Source organism: Microcaecilia unicolor, chromosome 5, assembly GCF_901765095.1.
Source record: "Microcaecilia unicolor chromosome 5, aMicUni1.1, whole genome shotgun sequence".
Taxonomy (NCBI): Eukaryota; Metazoa; Chordata; class Amphibia; order Gymnophiona; family Siphonopidae; genus Microcaecilia; species Microcaecilia unicolor.
The window spans coordinates 263958984-263978067 of record NC_044035.1 but is presented as its reverse complement, the minus strand read 5'-3'; the positions used below and the strand labels follow the sequence as shown (position 1 = coordinate 263978067).

Below are 19084 nucleotides of genomic sequence, written 5' to 3'. Positions count from 1 at the left end.
TAAGAGCAGCTTCTACCTGGTTAACTCCCACTGACCAGATCCAGCACAAATTCAGTGGCACTTAACTGGAGATTGTCGCTAAATATCTTCTCTAACTGCCTCAGCACTATCCAATTAATGTCTAGACAGTCCAAAGACAGAGCTAAACTGGAGCCAGAAATGATCTGGGTAGTGCCGATATTCAGTGCTGGTGCGCAAATAACTATCCTGGTATGTTTGACTGGTAAAAGACTGTCTTAACTTGCTTGGAGATCCTTTTACTAAGCTGTGGTAAGCACTAGTGCATGCTAACTGCAATTTAAAAGGGCTTACCATGGGATGCGTCAAGGCATCCCATGGTAAATTCCCAATGTGCAAGTGCAAACTGCACACTAAAAAGAAATTTTACAGTACATTTTTCTGGAAAGGGCCTTTCTGGGGCAGAGAGTGGGCATTTTTGTGCTAATCAGTTAATGTATATCCATTGCCAGGCGCTAACTGATTAGCACGTGAACCCTTACCACCTATAAAATAGGTGGTGGTAAGGGCTCATGCACTAAGTTTTGGTAATGGCTGCGAGCTAATGGCAGCATTAACACGTGGCCATTAATTTGGAAAATGGGAAATCAGCCATTTTCTAGCATCAGTAAAGATGTTCTTAGCCAGTAAAGATGGCCTTAGCAGTAGCACTTTGATGTTCCCGCCAATATACACTGTGTAGTGATGGCTTTGTGCTACCTCTTTGAGTAACGATTTCTGAGGAGCAGAACAGATATCAAGACTCCTGAAGTAGGCGAAACATGGGGCCATGTTAAGTCTACTGTATCCATATTTTGAAAAAAAAATTTATATTGATCCACCTCTGGAGTCCTACTTGTTTGGTTGACCTACGTTCCTTCCCTACTTTACTGGATGGACTTTTCCCCGAAGGGTTTCCTTCCTTATTTTTCAAGTGTAAGAGCACTCTGTGGACACTTTCTACTGCAGCTTTTTAAAAGGACCCCTTGGAAAGTTATCCAGGTTCTGAATCTGAATATCAGCAGCACCCAGATAACTTCTGGTACCTGATAAAGACAGAGATATACAGGTTTGGTCTGGCACTGAATATCTAGGTCCAAATCAGCCCACGGCAACCAGCATTTAAAAAATAATACTGACCATGGCAGGGTGAATATTGACTAGCTAGTTTCTCCTTGAAAATCTGGGCTGAAGTAGAGAAGTCCAGTGCTACAAATGTACTTGTGTGCATACTAAGTGGATGGAATTTTTCAGCCCAAGGAGATTTACCTAGCTAACTTTTTAGTTATATGGGCAACTTCCTTTGAAAACTGTCCTAATACTGCCTCAACTCTACCTGTATTCTTTCAGAGGCACTAAAGAAAGCTAAATATTTACTGTGCTTATTGCATGTGTGAAGTCTTTTGGGCATTAAAACCTTCTAAATGTATACCTCAGACACTTTGCCTGTAAATCTTTAGGGTGGTTTTTCCTTGGCTGTCTTGGTACATGTAGGAAAATGTGGGATGGAGGTTCTGGAAGTCAGATTTAGGCATTTAGGTAGAAAGATGAAATTCAGAACCTCCGGGGTAACTTTCTATGAAAAGCTGCCCATTTGACATGCAGGATCCAAGAAACAGGTAGAACTCTGAAGTTTAAATTCATGAATGAGATGATGCTGCAGGGAGGAGGGATTTTGATTTGTTAGGAACTGGGCAGCATTCTCGGGAAGGGGAGCCTATTCTAGAAAGATGGGCTCCACCTTAAACAGAGTGGAACCAAGTCACTGGTATCAACATTTAAAAAGGAGATAAAGCAGCTTTTTTACTAGAACGTGGGGGAAGGCTGACAGTTGCTCAAAAGCTCATGGTTTGGATCAAGGTATCTTTGAAGGATGTTACTTAAACAGGGAAGTTAGGGCATCCTGATAGTGAGGTTGCAGTAAAGGTCATAGTAGATTAGTCTCCTTAAATAAACAGCAGACATACTTGACAGATTGTAAATTATCACCATCACCATCCTTCTGAAAAATGGAAGAAGGATCCAACTGAAAATAAAAGGAAACAGCATAAGGAATGGCAAATTAAATGCAAAGCACTGATAAGGAAGGCAAAGAGAGACTTTTTAGCTACATTTCAAGCAAGAAGCCAGTAAAAGAATCAGTTGGACCACTAGATAATTGAGGGGTAAAAGGGTCAATCAGGGAAGACAAGGCCATAGCAGAGAGACTACATGAATTCTTTGCTTTGATCTTCACTGAGGAAGATGTAGGGGAGATACCCATCTTTTAAAAAAAGGGTATTTAATGATGATGAGTCAGAGGAACTGAAAAAATAACTGTAAATCTGGAAGATATAATAGGGCAATTTGACAAACTAAAGATTAGCAAATCACCTGAACCAGGTGGTATAAATCCCAGATAGAGCTAACAAATGGAATTGCAGATCTATTGTTAGTAATATCTTTAAAATCAAGCACAGTACCAAAATATTGGAGGGTGGCCAATGTAATGCCAACTTTTAAAAAGACTGGTGAACCTGACAACAATGCTGGACAGAATAATAAAGACTATTATATAGAACAAAATTACTGAGCATATGCATAGGCATGGATTAATGGGGCAAAGCTAATATGATTTTAGACAAGGGAAACCTTGCCCAACCAATCTACTACATTTCTTTGAAGGGGTGAATAAACAGATGAATAAAGGTGATCCGGTTAATATTATGCATCTGGATTTTCAGAAAGCATTTGACAAAGTGCCTCATGAGCGACTCCTGAGGAAATTAAAAAGTCTTGAAATAGGTGGCATTGTCCTATTATGAATTAGGAACCTCTTAAAAGATAGAAAACATAAAGTAGGGTTAAATGGTCAATATTCTCAATGGGATTCCCCAGGGATCTGTGCTAAGACTGCTACTTTTTAACATATTTATAACTGACCTGGAAACAGAAATAATGAGTAAGGTGATCAAATTTGCTGACAATACAAAGTTATTCAAAGTTGTTAAATCACAACAGGATTGTGGAAAAAATTGCAAGAGGACCTTAAGAGACTGGGGGACTGGGCATCCAAATGGCAGATGACGTTTAACGTGAGCAACTACAAAGTGATACATGTAAAGAAGACGAACTCAAACTATAGCTACATGATGAAGGGTTCCACATTAGGAGTCACTGCCAAGGAAAAGGATTTAGGTGTCATCACTGATGATATGTTGAAATCCTCTGCTCAGTGTATAGCTACAGGTAAGAAAGCAAATAGAATATTAGGAATTATTAGGAATAGAATGGAGAACAAAACAAACACAACTAAAACTATTATAATGCCTTTCTATTGCTCCATGGTGCAATTGCACCTTGAATATTGGGCCAGATTCAATAAATGGTGCTATTCTATAAAAGGTGCTTCGGAATGAGCACTTTGGGCTCTAATTCACCACTCAACTTTGAGCACGAGGACTTATGCCAGCTGAAACCTAGTTTAAATCCTGGTGTGCAGATTGGGCACGGATCCCTGCTACTCTCTAACACTGCATGCATTTTTTGTGGATGTCCCTGACCCACTTGTGACCCTCCCACGACCACACACCCTTTTGAGTTGCACGCAATCCAATATATGTACACATTTTTACAGAATAGCGCGTAGCCAGATCCATGCTAAAATCATAATTAGTGGCAAGCTCTAATAATTAAATCATTGGAGCCCTTTAACTAATTATTTTGGTTGCCGATCTAGGATCTACACCCAAATTTGGGTGACCTTTATAGAATCTAGGGAGTTGTGTGCAATTCTGGATACCGCATCTCAAAAAAAAGATATAACAGATTTAGAGAAGGGGAATAAAAATGATAAAGGGAATGGGATGACTTCCCTATGAGGAAAGGCTAAAGAGGCTAGGGTTCTTCAGCTTAGAGAAGAGACAGCTAAGAGGAGATATGATAAAGGTGTATCAAATCTTGAGTGGAGTGGAATGGGTAGGCGTGAATCACTTCTTTACGATTTCCAAAAATACATGGACTGGGGGCACATAATGAAGCTACTACCTAGTACATTTCAAACAAATCAGAGAAAATAATTCTTAATTCAACATATAATTAAACTCTGGAATTTGGTGCCAGAGAATGTGGTAAAAGCCATTTGTGTAACAGGGTTTAAAAAAGGTTTTGGGCAAGTTCCTAAAGGAAAAGACCATAAACCATTATTAAAAGTGAACTTGGGAAAATCCACTGCTTATTCCTGGGATAAGTAGAATACAGTCTGTTTTACTTTTTTAGCATCTTGCCAAGTACTTGTGACCTGGATTGGCCACTGTTGGAAACAGGATACTGGGCTGGGCTTGATGGACCTTTGGTCTGTCCTAGTATAGCAATGTGTATATAGGAAATGGAGGATGAAAATCTCTTGCATAGCTTCCCTGGTACTCAGCTCACTAGAACAGCTATCGAGACCGCTCCACTCAATGCACGTGAATGCAAAGTCTCCATGCTCATTCACAAACTGCTGATGTCACACCTAGAACTAGGCCCTGTGGTTTCCCCTCTGTTGCTTCTGGAAAGATGAAGTATAGAAAGGGAAATCATAAACAAAGATCCTGGGGGGGGGGGGGAGTACAAGGGAAAAAGCAAATGTGATTCTTAGGAGGGGGAACTAATAAAAGAAGTAAATGGGAGTCTGTGTGGTAGGGGCCCACAAATATATATTTTATCTAGGGCCCAATATAAAGTTAATCCAGCTCCGATGATCACCCATAGAATTTTTCTTGGTCCATTAAAAGGTATTACAATCTCCAGAGACTTCAGATTAAAAAAAGAATAAGCTTGTGGCTTTTAAGATGCATCGTTAAGAGATGCATAATATAGTCATTAGCAGAATGAATTTCTCACGCCACTTATTTTCACCATTCATTTTCAAATTAAATTCTGCCAACTCAATTAAATTACATTCCTCATCCAATTTGTTTCCGTTACACTGTATAAGATGTAAGCAATTTAAGGAATAATGTTTGAATCACTGATATATGAGATTAAAAGTTTGGAAGCAAAAAGTAATATACAATTTAATGTGATGGGGCATTTTTGATAAAACATTGGACGTTTTGCTAGAAACATTCAACAATCGAATAATGAACATAGCCATTTTTGAACCTGAAAAAAATCTATATTTTTGGTTCAAAAATCTCCTTTTTGCCTAGATGTTTTGTGCTTAGTGCATTTTTCGTTTGGGACCATTTTGGAAAATAAAACACCCAAGAGAAAAACTTCCAAAAAACAGCCATTGGGATATCTGGGGGCCATCATTCTTAGTAGACTGGCCACACAGACATCCCAGCATAGCAGTGGGGTAGCCTAGGGGGCACTGCAGTGGATTTCACATAAAAGGTCCCAGGTACACATCTCACCATAACCCCCTTATATTTTATGGTGAGCCCTCCAGGAGCAGAGAAATATCTACTGTACCTCACTGAACACTACTACAATAGCTCTTAAGCTTGAAGGTATTGTATTGTATTGCATTGTGCAGCTTATATTCCGCCTTTATCCTTAAGGATGCAAGGCAGATTACAAAAGAAAGAAAGTTTACATAAGAAGGGGCTTACAAGAATCTTCCTTAATAAGGATCACATCAAATGTACACTTGCTAATTTAGAAATAGATAAGTTTTTAGTGCCTTTCGAAAAAAGAAGTTAAGATAAAATCTGATGAATCTGGTAAGGAATATTATGCCAAATTTTGGCACTTCAATATGCAAAAGATCTTTCCCAAATTGACTTTTGACTTCTCTTTTTCACTAAGAGAAAATCTAAGTTTAATTTGGTCTATTTATAGGAAATTCTAGAAGTTGTACTATATTTTCAGAATTAAGTCCTTAAAAGTTTTTATAAATCATACAGGCTATTTTAAAATGAAGACGTGATTCTACTTTAAGACAACATAATTTGTTCAAAAGTGGATTTGCTTCATGAAACTTTCCTAGTTTGAAAACCAACCTTGCAGATGTATTTTGTAGTAGTTGCAGTTTCCTGCGTTATTTTGATGTAATTGAACAATACAAGGAATTGCAATAATTCAAATGAAGGATCAAGATGGCCTGAGCAATAATTCTAAAGCATACAGGGCTTAAAGATAATCTTATAGCTCTTAAATGACATGAATTGGAAAAGAATTTCTTTACAAGCTCATTAATCTGAAATTTGAAAGTTGATTTTGAATCTAGAATCATTCCTAGCACTTTAGATTTACATTCAAATCTGAACGTTTCCCCTGCAGACAAAATAATGCTAGTTGGAGAAATGGTTTGAAAATCTCCAAACCACAATAATTTAGTCTTCTGTTTATTTAATCTAAGGAAGTTGTTGTTCGTCCAGTTATCCACTGTGGTAATAAAATGTTTCACAAAAAAAAGAGTATCTTCAAAAGTGTTTTGTTCTGGGAAAAGAATGAATATCCAGCTTATAATCGAACGAGAATAACGCCCAAGTTCCGACCTAAATCGGGAGATGGGCGTTCTTCTCACAGAAACAAATAAAGCGGTATAATCGAAAGCCGAACTTTGGACGCTTTCAACTGCACTCCGTCGCGGGTGCGGACAAAGTTGACGGGGGCATGTTGGAGGCGTGGTGAAGGCGGAACTGGGGCGTGGTTATCGGGCGAACAGAGATGGGCGCCCTTCGCCGATAATGGAACAGTTTTGAGCTAGAATTTAGGACACTTTTCCTGGACCCTGTTTTTTCACGAATAAGGCCCCCAAAAGTGCCCTAAATGACCAGATGACCCCCAGAGGGAGTCGGGGATGACCTCCCCTGACTCCCCCAGTGGTCACTAACCCCCTCCCACCACAACAAATGATGTTTCACAACTTTTTACTTTCACCCTCAAATGTCATACCCTCCTCCCAAGCAGCAGTATGCAGGTCCCTGGAGCAGTTGTTAGGGGGTGCAGTGGACGTCAGGCAGGTGGACCCAGGCCCATCCCCCCCTACCTGTTACAATTGTGCTGCTTAATGCTACTAGTCGTCCAACCCCCCCAAACCCACTGTACCCACATGTAGGTGCCCCCCTTCACCTCTTAGGGCTATAGTAATGGTGTAGACTTGTGGGCAGTGGGTTTTGAGGGGGATTTGGGGGGCTCAACACCCAAGGGAAGGGTGCTATGCACCTGGGAGCTCTTTTACCTGTTTTTTTGGTTTTGTAAAAGTGCCCCCTAGGGTGCCCGGTTGGTGTCCTGGCATGTGAGGGGGACCAGTGCACTATGAATCCTGGCCCCTCCCACGAATAAATGTCTTGGATTTATTCGTTTTTGAGCTGGGCGATTTCATTTTCCATTATCGGTGAAAAGCAAAAACGCCCAGCTCACACCTTGGCGAATAAAGCATGGGCGTCTATTTTTTTTAAAAAATACGGTTCACTCCGCCCCTTCACGGACCCGTTCTCGGAGATTAACGCCCATGGAGATAGGCGTTTCTGGTCGATTATGCCCCTCTATGTCTTCTACATAGGATAATGATCCTTATATCCAAAATAAATCACCGTCTGAGTGCTATGTATCTCTGATTGCCAGATAATGTATTGGACAAGAAATGGTTACTCATTAATGAGTTAAAAAAATACTTTAGAAATGGTCAAATGAATTATGGGGTCCTTTTACAAAGGTGCACTGAAAAGTGGCTTGCTTTAGTGTAGGCGCGGGTTTTGGGCACGCACAGAATCATTTTTCAGCACGCCTGTAAAAAAATGCCTCTTTTTTTCCCCCCGAAAATGGATGTGCGGCAAAATCAAAATTGCCGCACATCCATTTTGGGTCTCTGACATTACCACCAGTCATAGACCTAGCGGTAAAGAATTTGTGCAGTAAGGACCTACGCGCATCAGATGCTACTTGGCACACGTCCGCTATGAGCATCCGAAAATAAAAATTATTTTTCAGACACATAGCGGACGCACGCCAAAAATGAAATTACCACTAGAGCCACACGGTAAATCCATTTTGGCACGCGTAAGCGCCTACGTGGCTTAGTAAAAGGGGCCCTATGTATGGTACCACATTAATTTGCATTTCGGCATAGCCCTTGCTAACAGACCACACTTGTCTTTTCTAAATTTTAGGCTCTAGAGGAGTGATTGGAAATTAAAAAGGAGATGATCCCAGCAAAGCTTGCTGGGAGATTTAGTTTTAAAATAATTTGGTCTTGGGAGCTTCATGAAAGTTATCAGGGAAATTGGGGAACAGAGAAAAGAGACAGCTGACAGACAAACAGAGGGAGAATAAAAGGGTGCTGGAGCATCGTCAATAAGACAAAGTTTAGATTCTGGTCTGGAGAGCAGGACAGCCAACACACATCTGAAAAGGTTGAGCAGACAGCTGCTGGAGATTTCAGCAGCTTGTCAGTGTATAGGAGCAGAGGTTGCTTTCCCAAAACATGGAACTATTCTAGCTTGTATTTAAACCTTTATGCCTAGCTTGAATGCCTCGGTACTTTAGACCACTGAACTGTACGCATAAATAATGAATTTCTAAGTGAAAAGACAGAAAGAAAAAATATCCGTGTGTCATGCATCATAAAAATCATAAAACAAATGGAGATCAAATCACTATTCCAGATAGTTTCCTGGGTGGAACATTAGTTCACAATCTTTCACCTCATCAACTTGTCATCCTGAATGTCCTTCTCCTGGGTCTGGAAAGCTACTTTTGCATTTTCAAGGCACGGTTAAATTGTTTCCAACTTACATTGTAAAGGAGTAAATTCAAAGTGCTGATAAATGTACCATTGCTGTCTTTTACTGAAATTGCAGCTGATGACCTAAACAGATTTTAAAACAAAAGAAGTTAAAGTAACTTTGATTTTAATATTTCCTTAACCTGCTCCTTCCATGACAAGTACCATACAAAGCAGCTGATACAAATAATAGTCAGTTGTAGGAAATCACATGGCGTGTTTGGAATGACTCCACTGATATCTATGGAATTGTTTTTTGATGTTCCCCACTTTTACTGGGTGGAACTATTTATCCTCCAGCTCTGGTTACGAAGAGGTCAGCTATTTGATTAAAAGAGCTAGTAATATAATAATAACAATAACAATAAAACTTTATTTATAGTCCGCTATATCTATAAAAATCTAAGCGGGGAACAAACCGCATACATAATACAATGAAACATAACAATAAAAATTATTTCTTTCCTCAAGGCTATACAGTAATTTGCTGTGTTACTCTTAAAATAAAGCATACTGCAAATTAAATTCAAATGCTATTAACAGCAAAATAATATCATACATCAAAGGAACCAAAAGATGGAAAAAATAAATGAGTTTTTAAAGCTTTTTTAAAATGAACCATATTCTGTACTGAACGAAGTTCAATGGGCTACGAATTCCATAATTTCGGACCTTTGATGTAAAAAAAATAGAGGATCTACATTCTTCCAAATAGACCTGATGAAATGAAGGCACTTCGAGTAACTGTTTCTGAGATAATCTCAGGGAGCGAGCAAGTTGATAACACCTAACAGTGACACTGAAGTGTTGGGGAAATATTACCGTTCAATATTTTAAAACTAACAATAAAATTTTAAAGTCAATATGGAATTTTATAGGGAGCCAATGCAACGATTTCAAAATTGGAGTTACATGAACATAACGTGATCCTCTTTCAATCACTCTAGCTATGGAATTTTGAACAACTTGCAATGCTTAAAAGCTGTGGGATTGAAATTTTCTACCCAGTTAAATCACGTTGGTTGCCCATAGAGCAGACATTCAGTGACACTTAAGTAGATAGTGTCACTAAGGGGCCCATTTACTAAGCTGCATAAGCATCTATGTGTGCCCAACGCGTGACAAAATGGAGTTACCGCCCAGTTACCATGTGGCTGTTGCAGTAATTTCATTTTTGTCGTGCATCTGATACGTGCATCCGAAAAATGCGCGTGTCAGATGTGCGCCAAGTGACATTTGATGTGTGTAGGTCATTACCGCCCGGTTACCACGTGAGTCTTTACCGCTAGGTCAATGGCTGGCAGTAAGGTCTCAGACCCAAAATGGATGTGCGGCAATTTTCATTTTGCCGCACGTCCATTTTCGTCTAAAATTTTTAAAAGGCTCAAAAGCTGTCTTACATTAGGCTGCTGAGCGATGCGAGTGCCAGCACTGAATATTGGGCTGGCACCGACATAACTTTTTTTTTATGTTGAACCCCCAAGCCACCTTTCACCCTACAAAGCCCCCTCCCCAGCCCATGGCCAAGGAACAGCCCCTGTCCCCCCTTAGAAGGCCACCACCCCATCCCCCCAGTCATCCAGGTAAGGGCCCCACTAGGTCTACCTCTATCCCTAGTGGTCCATTGTGGGTCATTGGGGGCAGAGGTACAGCCCCCTCACTCCTGCCTTGGAGGCAGGTAATTGTGAGGGGCAGGAGCAAGCGGACTGCACTCCTGCCCCCAACAACCCCCACTGGACCACCAGGAATAGAGGTAGGTCCAGGTGGCCTACATGGATGGCTGAGGGGTTCAGGTGGGGAAGGCATTCTGGGGGGGAGAGAGGATTGCTTTCTGGGGGAGGAGGGAGGGAAGCAAGGGGTGGGAGGAGATGGGGTGCTCAAATTTGTTTATAAAAATGTATGTGGGTCCCGGCCTGATATTCAGCCAGGGCCTGCGCAACTCTCTTATGCAGACTCTGGCTTAAAATTGGCCAGGCCCGCATAAACTCCAGCACCCAGCCCACCCAAATTTAGCCACCAATATTCAGTGCCAGTGCCCAGACATGGCCTGCACTGAATATTAGTGGTTAATTTAGCCGGTGACAGTTAGTATTTTTTAAAAAAACACTGACTGTGACATCAAATGTGTACTTGTCTTGAAACAATGTTTCACAAGTTGGTAATGGATTATTATTCCCTTGCAAGTTATGTTTTCAGGATATCCACAAAGAATATGCATGAGATTGATATGCATATACTACCTGTATTGTATGCAAATCTCATGCATATTCATTGTAGATACCCTGAAAACCTGACTGAGAAGGGGGTACTCCAGGCCCAACTTGGGAAACACTGCCTTAAAAGATACTAATATACAAGTTTAATAAATTAATTTATTCATTGAATGGAGTTTAAAGCCTAAATATATAACTCAGTTTTTATGTAACTGTAAGTTGTATAGGTGATAGATAAACTTTGGTACATGCTATGGATCTCATAAAACAGTAGCAGAGGTGGTCCAAATAACTGTAGTCCTAACCCCCACCTCAAATCTGAATAATCACTCATGGGTAGGGTTTTATTGAATCACAGTTGCCAATTATAATAATAGGTGTTGAGTAAATCAGGGTCATAATGACAGTCTATCTATTATCTATCTACTTATCATTTCTATAGCGCTACAAGGCATACGCAGCACTGTACACCATACACAGAAGACAGTCCCTGCTCAAAGAGCTTACAATCTAGTCACTAATGAATAATCATTTTGAGTAGTTAGAGCATTATTTTTTTTATTGATTTTCAATGCAAAGACATAACAGGAGATAAAACTTATGCAACAAGATTCATTATACAAAATAATTTGAGAATCAAGAGAAGAGGGAGGAGAAAGGAGGATATGCAATAAGACATGCTTCATGCAAATGTCAGAGGATACACAAGGTACATCAGGAGATAAAACGTAGCAATTTACACTAGACATTCTTAAAATAAGACATAAGTGGAAGCCACTTTTCCTCATGTGAGGCAAAACAAAGTGATTTTTTAGCAAGATATACTTCATACCTATAAGTTTGAAATAATAGATTCCACCATTCCTGATAGGTAACTCAATATAAGGTCTTCCAATGCGAAAAAAAACTACTTTCAAAGCCAAGGAGAGCATGGTATTGATAATGAAACATTCATTAGATTTCAGAATACCTTTGAAGCATTGGCCTTTAAGTATCACATGTTTATAAGTTATTGAGCCAGGAAGATGGAAAATATCTACTAGCAATGACCATATTTCTTTCCAGTATTTTTGAATACATATACAATCAAATACAAGGTGCTTAAGATTGCGTTGCTGAGACAGACAGGACCAGCACAAGTTGGAAGTAGAAGAGTCAATTATATGCAGCTAGAGGGGCGTCCACAAAGATCTATGCATAAAAAAATACAAAGATTGCAACGTTGATGAAGATCTGGAACATTTAAATAAGGAACCTCATATCTGCTCCCATAGATTATCTGAGATGGATTGCTGAATGTCTTCCTCCCAACATTTACATAAACCTGTGCACTTGAAAGGGAATTTACTTAGCATTAACTTGTAAATGTGGGAGGCAACATGGCCTGTGTGCTGGAGCCGCAGATTAATGTCAATTAACTCTGGGATTTGAGGCCTATGCTGAAATTGTAATTTACTTTTCTTCAACATAGAGCTAACCTGTAGCCACTGATATAATTGAGAATCTGGTAGTGAAAAAAATCAGCTTTCATATCCGAGAAAGTTTTCCACGTTTGGTTTCTTAAATCAATTAAATCGTTAAGGGCCCATATTCCTATACGCTGCCAATGAGACCAAGAAACTTGCTTTTTATCAATTCTAAATTTAGAGTTGTTCCATATAGGAGTTAAGGTCGTGACGGATCAAGGAGTGCTCAGAGATTTATCAAAAGAAAGCAGTAATTTATGGGTAACATTGATGATCGGATTGGAGACAATATTTTTTGGAAGGCGCATGCCAACTAGGTAGGAGTGCAGCAGTGGATTAATAATGGATTGTTGAAATACTAGCCACCTGGGCAGGGAAGCAACATTAAGAGGAGCAACCCACTCCAAGCCCTGACACATGATGAAAGCCTTGTGATACAGTAGGAGGTCAGGGAATCTGACTCCGCCCTGCTGCTTAGGCAACTTTACCTTACTTAAAGAGACTCTGGGTACCTTATGGCTCCATAGAAAATTTGAGAGCAGCTTTTTCCATTCGTCTGTAGAAAGAGCAGGGGAAGAGAATAGGAATCATACTCAAAGCATATGTGATCTTGGGCACTATCATCATTTTGATAGTATCCAGTCTACCCCACCAGGTAAGATTTAGCGGGGACCATGCTGATAAAGAAGCCTCAATGTTTGCAAATAGTTTGTCAGAATTAATTTTGATAGTGGCTAAGTGATCTCTATCAAAGAAAACACCAAGATACTTAATGGAAGAAATTAGCCATTTAACAGTGAAGCCTTGAATTGAAAAGGGAACACAGGCATCATTCAGAAGCATCAACTGTTTTGTCCCAGTTAATTTTATAGCCTGAAATTTCTGAGAATTGGGAAATTAAGTTAATGAAGGCTTTCATAGATGATTGTGGGCTAGTGAGGCATAACAAGATGTCATCCGCATATGCTGAGAGTTTGAATTCCTCTTTGCCTAAAGAGACACCAAATATGTCTCTAGACTTATGAATGGCCACTAAAAGAGGTTCAAGGGCCAGATTGAATAGCAATGGAGAAATGGGGCAACCTTGCCTGGTGCCTCTATACAAAGCAAATGAATTAGAAAACTCTCCATTGGCCACAATTTGCGTGGAAGGAGATGAATGTAATAGTTGCAGCATATGGGTGAAGGATTCAGGAAAACCAAACTTCTCCAGAACTCTAAACAGATATTTCCACTCTACCCGGTCAAAGGCTTTTTCGGCATCTAAAACAGACAATACAGGGTAGCTCTTTGACCGAGCAAAGTGGATGACATGACACAATAACCTGGTATTATCAGCACCATATCTAGACTTAACAAAACCAGCCTGGTCTCTGTGTATGAATGAGCACTACTATGTTAGCGTCCAGGAAATGGGCTGAGGAGGATGACTCAAGTAAGGCTTGGAAATAGGACTTTAGATGGACTGATAAAAAAGATGAGAAGGACTTGTAGAACTCCGCTGGCAGGCCATCTGATCCTGGTACTTTGGCTAGAGGTAGCTTCTTGATTGCAGAGACAATCTCATCATGAGAAATGGGTTGATTAAGCTGGTTGATATTGCTCCGAGAGGTGAGGTAAGTGCAATGATGAGAGAAAATTGGAGATCTCAGAGTCTTCAGCAGTAACCTCTGAAGAATAGAGTGGCTTGTAAAATGATACAAAAGCTTCAAGGATTGAAGAAGAGGAGGTCAAAGGGGACCCTGTGGATGACTGGACAGTAGATATATGCTGTTTGGTTTTCTTGCCTTTAAGGTAGGATGCAAGCAGTTTACCAGCTTTGTTAGCTTCTGAAAAGTACACAGCACTTTTAATTTTTATTTCCTTTTTTTACATGTGACATCACACTGTCTACTGGTAATGCCTAACTCTGGTTTTAATCAAGAGACTTTCTCTCCAGCAAGTCTTAATATACAAGGCAAACAAAGTAAAATCAGGAAATCTATCCAGTTTAATTAGCTGAAATTGTATAATCGGAAACACTGCACACTATGTTGCTATGGTTCCTATGCTCCTAATTTATCTTTTTCTAGCAGATATGTAACTATAGATGATGTAATATCACTAAGGTCCTTATGTTGGTGCACTGTGTATTGTCCTGATGTCAATATGGTACTGTGATTTCAAGCTTTCTGTGTTGATTTTCTTACATTTAATTAGAAATGACATTTTAGAAATAACAAGCACAAGATGTAAAAGCCAAGAACTTCCACCCACAGGGACTTTTCAATATAGCCAAGGAACCTTACATCGCTTTAGCAAGTGTAGCCCCAAGCTCATTTGAGATTGAATTATAATGACACAGCTACTTGGTGGCTAAGAACCAACTGAACAACTTCATATGCATTCAGAGTCTTGAAGTCATCCCATGATAAGCAATAAATTATGAGCAAATACTTTTCATTGGTCAGTGAGTAACAACATACTATCTCTCACTCTCCTCCCTTATTTTAATGCAAAAGCTAAACTGCAATTGTGTTTATTCTAGAGACTTGCAAACATGCACATGGTAGACTTACGAGGCAAGTTGGGTGTTATTCACCAGGTACTCCAGAGGATAAGTGCAACTAAACTTATACAGAAGTCCAGGCAAATAGCTGATGATTGTTGGTGGATCTGGAGTATTTATGTATCCAGAAATGTTCCCTATCTGCACCATTGATATATTGCCATATGCATTCATACCTTGAACTGAAGACACCTGTTAAAACAACATGAAAATTTGGGCTACAGTGGAATTACGTATGCTCGATGATTGCAGAACTGGAGCAGTCCTGACATAAGTCATGCAAAGAGGCTTAATGATTGTTTTGTTTGTACTTCAGCTCAAACTGCAACTTAGAACATCAAGTAGCCTATTTGCCAAGCCATGTTAACTGTTTAATGGGGGAATTATCACGTACTAAGAGTTAGTGCAGGTTCGTTAATTACTAGCGTGCACTAATTCCCACATTAAATAACTAATGAGGGAAATGCCATTTTTGAATGTAGAATAGATGGTGATTGTGCCTTATAGTTAATGTGGAGGACCTTACCATGCATTAACTGTTAATGTGACAAATAATGAAGCGCCATTCACACCTCCTCAAAGAAATGAAGCTATCTGTATTGTATCTTGAGTCTAAAAAGAATACTAATTTTTTATTTTCTAGGGCCTCCGCTTTGTAATTCCCTTCTTGCAGTGTCAAGCCTCTTATATGTGGTTTTGAGCCACCATTAAGACACATCTTTTTAGATTAGTTTTTGGCAGTGATGGTTTGTGGTGGTTTTTCGAGCCTCAGCATAACGTTTCAGAGTTTGTTTCTGTTGTCAGCTGTCATGGTTGTTTTCTCCTTTTCCTATACCTCTTTTCTTAGCTCTGTTTCCCTATATTCTTTTATTCTAAACTATTCTGGTGCTTTCTACCTTGCTTTTATTTTACATTTGTAAACCGCCTTGGGTGCAAACATAGTATATAAAGATCAAATAACATCTGCATCTGCTGTGCAATAAATGTAGCATAGTGACTTTTTCTCTGTATTAACTGCAGGCCAACCTTCCCAAAAATGTTGGGAATGCCCCCAACAGTTAGCACAAAAGTTATGCAGTTACCACACCTTACTTTTGGCAATTACTATGCAGTAAATGCAAACACCTCCCCCCACCCAATATTCAGCCTACGGCAGTCATTACGGTCGCCAACTAGATTAGCCCCCAGTATTCAGTGCCAGGCTATGTCTAGGCATCAGCACTGAATATTGGAGGCTAAATTAGATGGGGATGGCTGCAGAAGCCTATGCGGGTCCCAGCCAATATTCAGTCAGTCTCTGGCTGAATATTGGCCAGGACTCACATAACTATTTTTGTCCTTAAAAGCTCTCCTGATCCCCTTTCCAGCCTCTGAAACTGCCCCCTCCGCCTACCCCCAGCCCACGAGCATCAGAGCACCTCCCCTCCCCCTGAACGAGCCCTCCTCCCCAAACCTCCCCCAGGTCTAGGTAGGCCTCCCCGAGCCTACCTGTCTCCCTGTTGATCCTAATGGGGTCATTGGGGGAAGGAGTGAAGCCCCCTTGGTCCTGCCCCTTGTGGCTGCACATGGAAAATGACTACCTCGACCTCTCACGGCAGCTTGCTGTACTACATGAAGTAGCACAAACTGCTGTGAGGGGCAGGACTGAGGGGGCTTGGCTTCTGCCCCATCAATCCTTACTGGACTACTAGGGATACAGGTAGGCTTGGGGAGCCTACCTAGACCTCGAGAGGAGTTGGGGGTTGGGGGTATGGTTGTGGAGGTTGGGGGCTTCAAATGGTAGTAGGCTGGGGGAGGGGGAGAGAAGTCAGATAGCAGCTTCAGGGGGCTTCACAGGGGGAATTAAAAAGCAAAAGTTATGCAGGTCCTAGGTTAATTTAGAACAGTTTTTGAGCTGTCCTACATTAACCAGTATAGCTATGTGCATCCCAGCACTGAATATTGCCGGCACCTGCATAACCCATGGCTCCTCCCTAATGCAGAGCCTTGTACTACCCCTGACCTGCCCACTCTTTCTGGGCCTGGTCAGAGGCGATATTCAGCAGCACTACCCACTTGAGTGCCGCTGAAAATCAGGGGTTAGGCGGTGGTAAGCGCACTTAAATTGCTTTGAATATCGGCCGACTTATCTTTACCAAACTTTAGTAAATTGGGGTCCAAGTGAAGTAAACATTTATTAAACATAAAGATATCTGTTGTTCTACATTAGATTTAATTGCATCTAATTTACTAATAGGGATCCTGAATCATGTATGTTTCACAAATATAAAATGGCCTCACATGCCATGGGGAAAAAATTGGTCCACATGGCATTGGCAATGTCATCGACCCCAGGCTTGCACAGCTATATCCACCGGTTAATGCCAGGCAGTATCTTACTGTATCTTACCTCTAAACTGTTTTCGCAAGCTTCCAACGTGCTGAGATTGATGGTGAATATCACCACTGCAGGGTAGGTATTATTATTGATAAAGCCCTTGCAGTGAGCATCCCCATGCTTCCCGTTCAATGACAAGTCATTCTCAGAGTAACCAGAGAAAAGAACTGTGCAGAAGTTGATCTTCATGGTAATCGTCTGCACCCCACAGTAAACACTAATATCTTTTTCATCTGAAAAACAAAAGAGGTCAGGACAAATGGAGGTAAAATTGAAATGAGTCTGGCAATGCAATCTCTGCATGTCTTAGGGATGCTGTCACATCTGTCCTCTTCAGTTTATTGAGAATTCATCATTGCAATTGGTGTCCCACACCAAGGTTGATTAGTCATATTAGAGGCAAAGCTTATGGGATGGCTGGCAGTGAGCAATATTAATGCAATTCTGTAAGAGGGTGCCAATAATTAGATGCCTAGAGGGTGCCTGGTAGTAGCCTATTCTATAAAAGAACATAGGCACAGTGGCGTATTTAAACTAGGTGCGTCAATTACCTATGCACCCCCTGTCAGACCCTGCCCCCACCTCCACCTTAAAATCCTCACTGTTGCAGTCTTCACCCAGGCAGCGACAGTGGCACTTATAGGCTGCCTGTGGCCTGCACCGGGACTTCCTCCTTGAAACATCCTGCCATTCAAAAAACAGGAACTTGGGTCAGAAGGGGGAGGAGCGGTTCAGGGAGGAAGACCTGGTAGCCTATGAGTGGCGCTGCCCCTGGTGAAGACTACAGCAGAGAAGAGGTGGGGGATGGCACAGGGGGGCATGGGGAGATGCACCCCCTGCAAAAAAAAAAAATCAGGCTATGTTACTGCATAGGCACCTGCTTTTTTTATATAATGCTAGTCTAACTGGGTATATTACCACCTAATTGCTGCAGATACATTCATAACTTACAGCAGTCTATAAGTTGTGTGGGTAAGTTTGAGCCCTGCCCATGCACCACCCATGTGTACACCCTCCTTGCAAATATGCCCTGTACAAGTACTGTGCAAGTTAAGCAGATATTTACAGAACAGCATGCAGGCAACATATATATATATATATATATATATATATATATATATATATATATATATATATATATATACAGTGCACTCCATTTAAATGCATGTCGGATAAGTGCATGCTCTGTTTAACTGCATGCCATACTTCGGTCCCATTTTTGGCACCATCAATTTCTATGGGAACAAACTTTGGTTTAGCACCCCAATGATATGTGCAAGATTCACTTATATGCATGGTTCAAGACCGCTCCTCTGCAGGAAAGACTCCGCATAAGCGCGCGCATGGAATATGGAAGCCAATTGGCGCGTGACAACCAACGAGATTTCAAATTTACCGCCCCTTTAACAGCCACAGGCAAAATAAGCGAAAGAATGTTGTTAGAGTTTACACTGGGGTCGTCGTCGTTGTTGTCGTCATCGTCGCCAACTGTAAGACTTTAACACTGGCTGAACGAATAGAAGTTCTTAAAAAATGAGAAAACAAACAAAGTCAAGCATCTATTGCTAAAGAATATGGTGTCAATCCCAGTCAAATTTCACGTGTCTTGAAGCAGAAAGACCAGCTTCTGGAAGACTGGCAAAACAATACAAATCCACAATGGAAACAAAAACGGGCGGGAAAAGCTGAGGAGGTAGAAGATGCTCTTCTTCGGTGGTTTTCTCGCGTCAGGAGCAGACAGTTTCCTGTCAGTGGTCCACTGCTTATGAAGAAAGCTAACCAGCT

General features: G+C 40.7%; 1 protein-coding gene across 1 annotated transcript in view; it reads right to left on the bottom strand.

Annotated features, from left to right (window-relative positions):
* The window catches only part of ZPLD1 (zona pellucida like domain containing 1), a 41606-nt gene that overhangs the window by 18631 nt on the left and 3891 nt on the right, over window positions 1–19084 (bottom strand). The window contains exons 2-4 of the mRNA XM_030205112.1: window positions 17312–17532; window positions 14933–15114; window positions 8707–8779 (exon numbers count right to left, since the gene is read on the bottom strand). Coding sequence (XP_030060972.1) covers window positions 8707–8779; window positions 14933–15114; window positions 17312–17532 — 476 coding nt within the window. The remainder of the gene's footprint in view (window positions 1–8706; window positions 8780–14932; window positions 15115–17311; window positions 17533–19084) is intronic.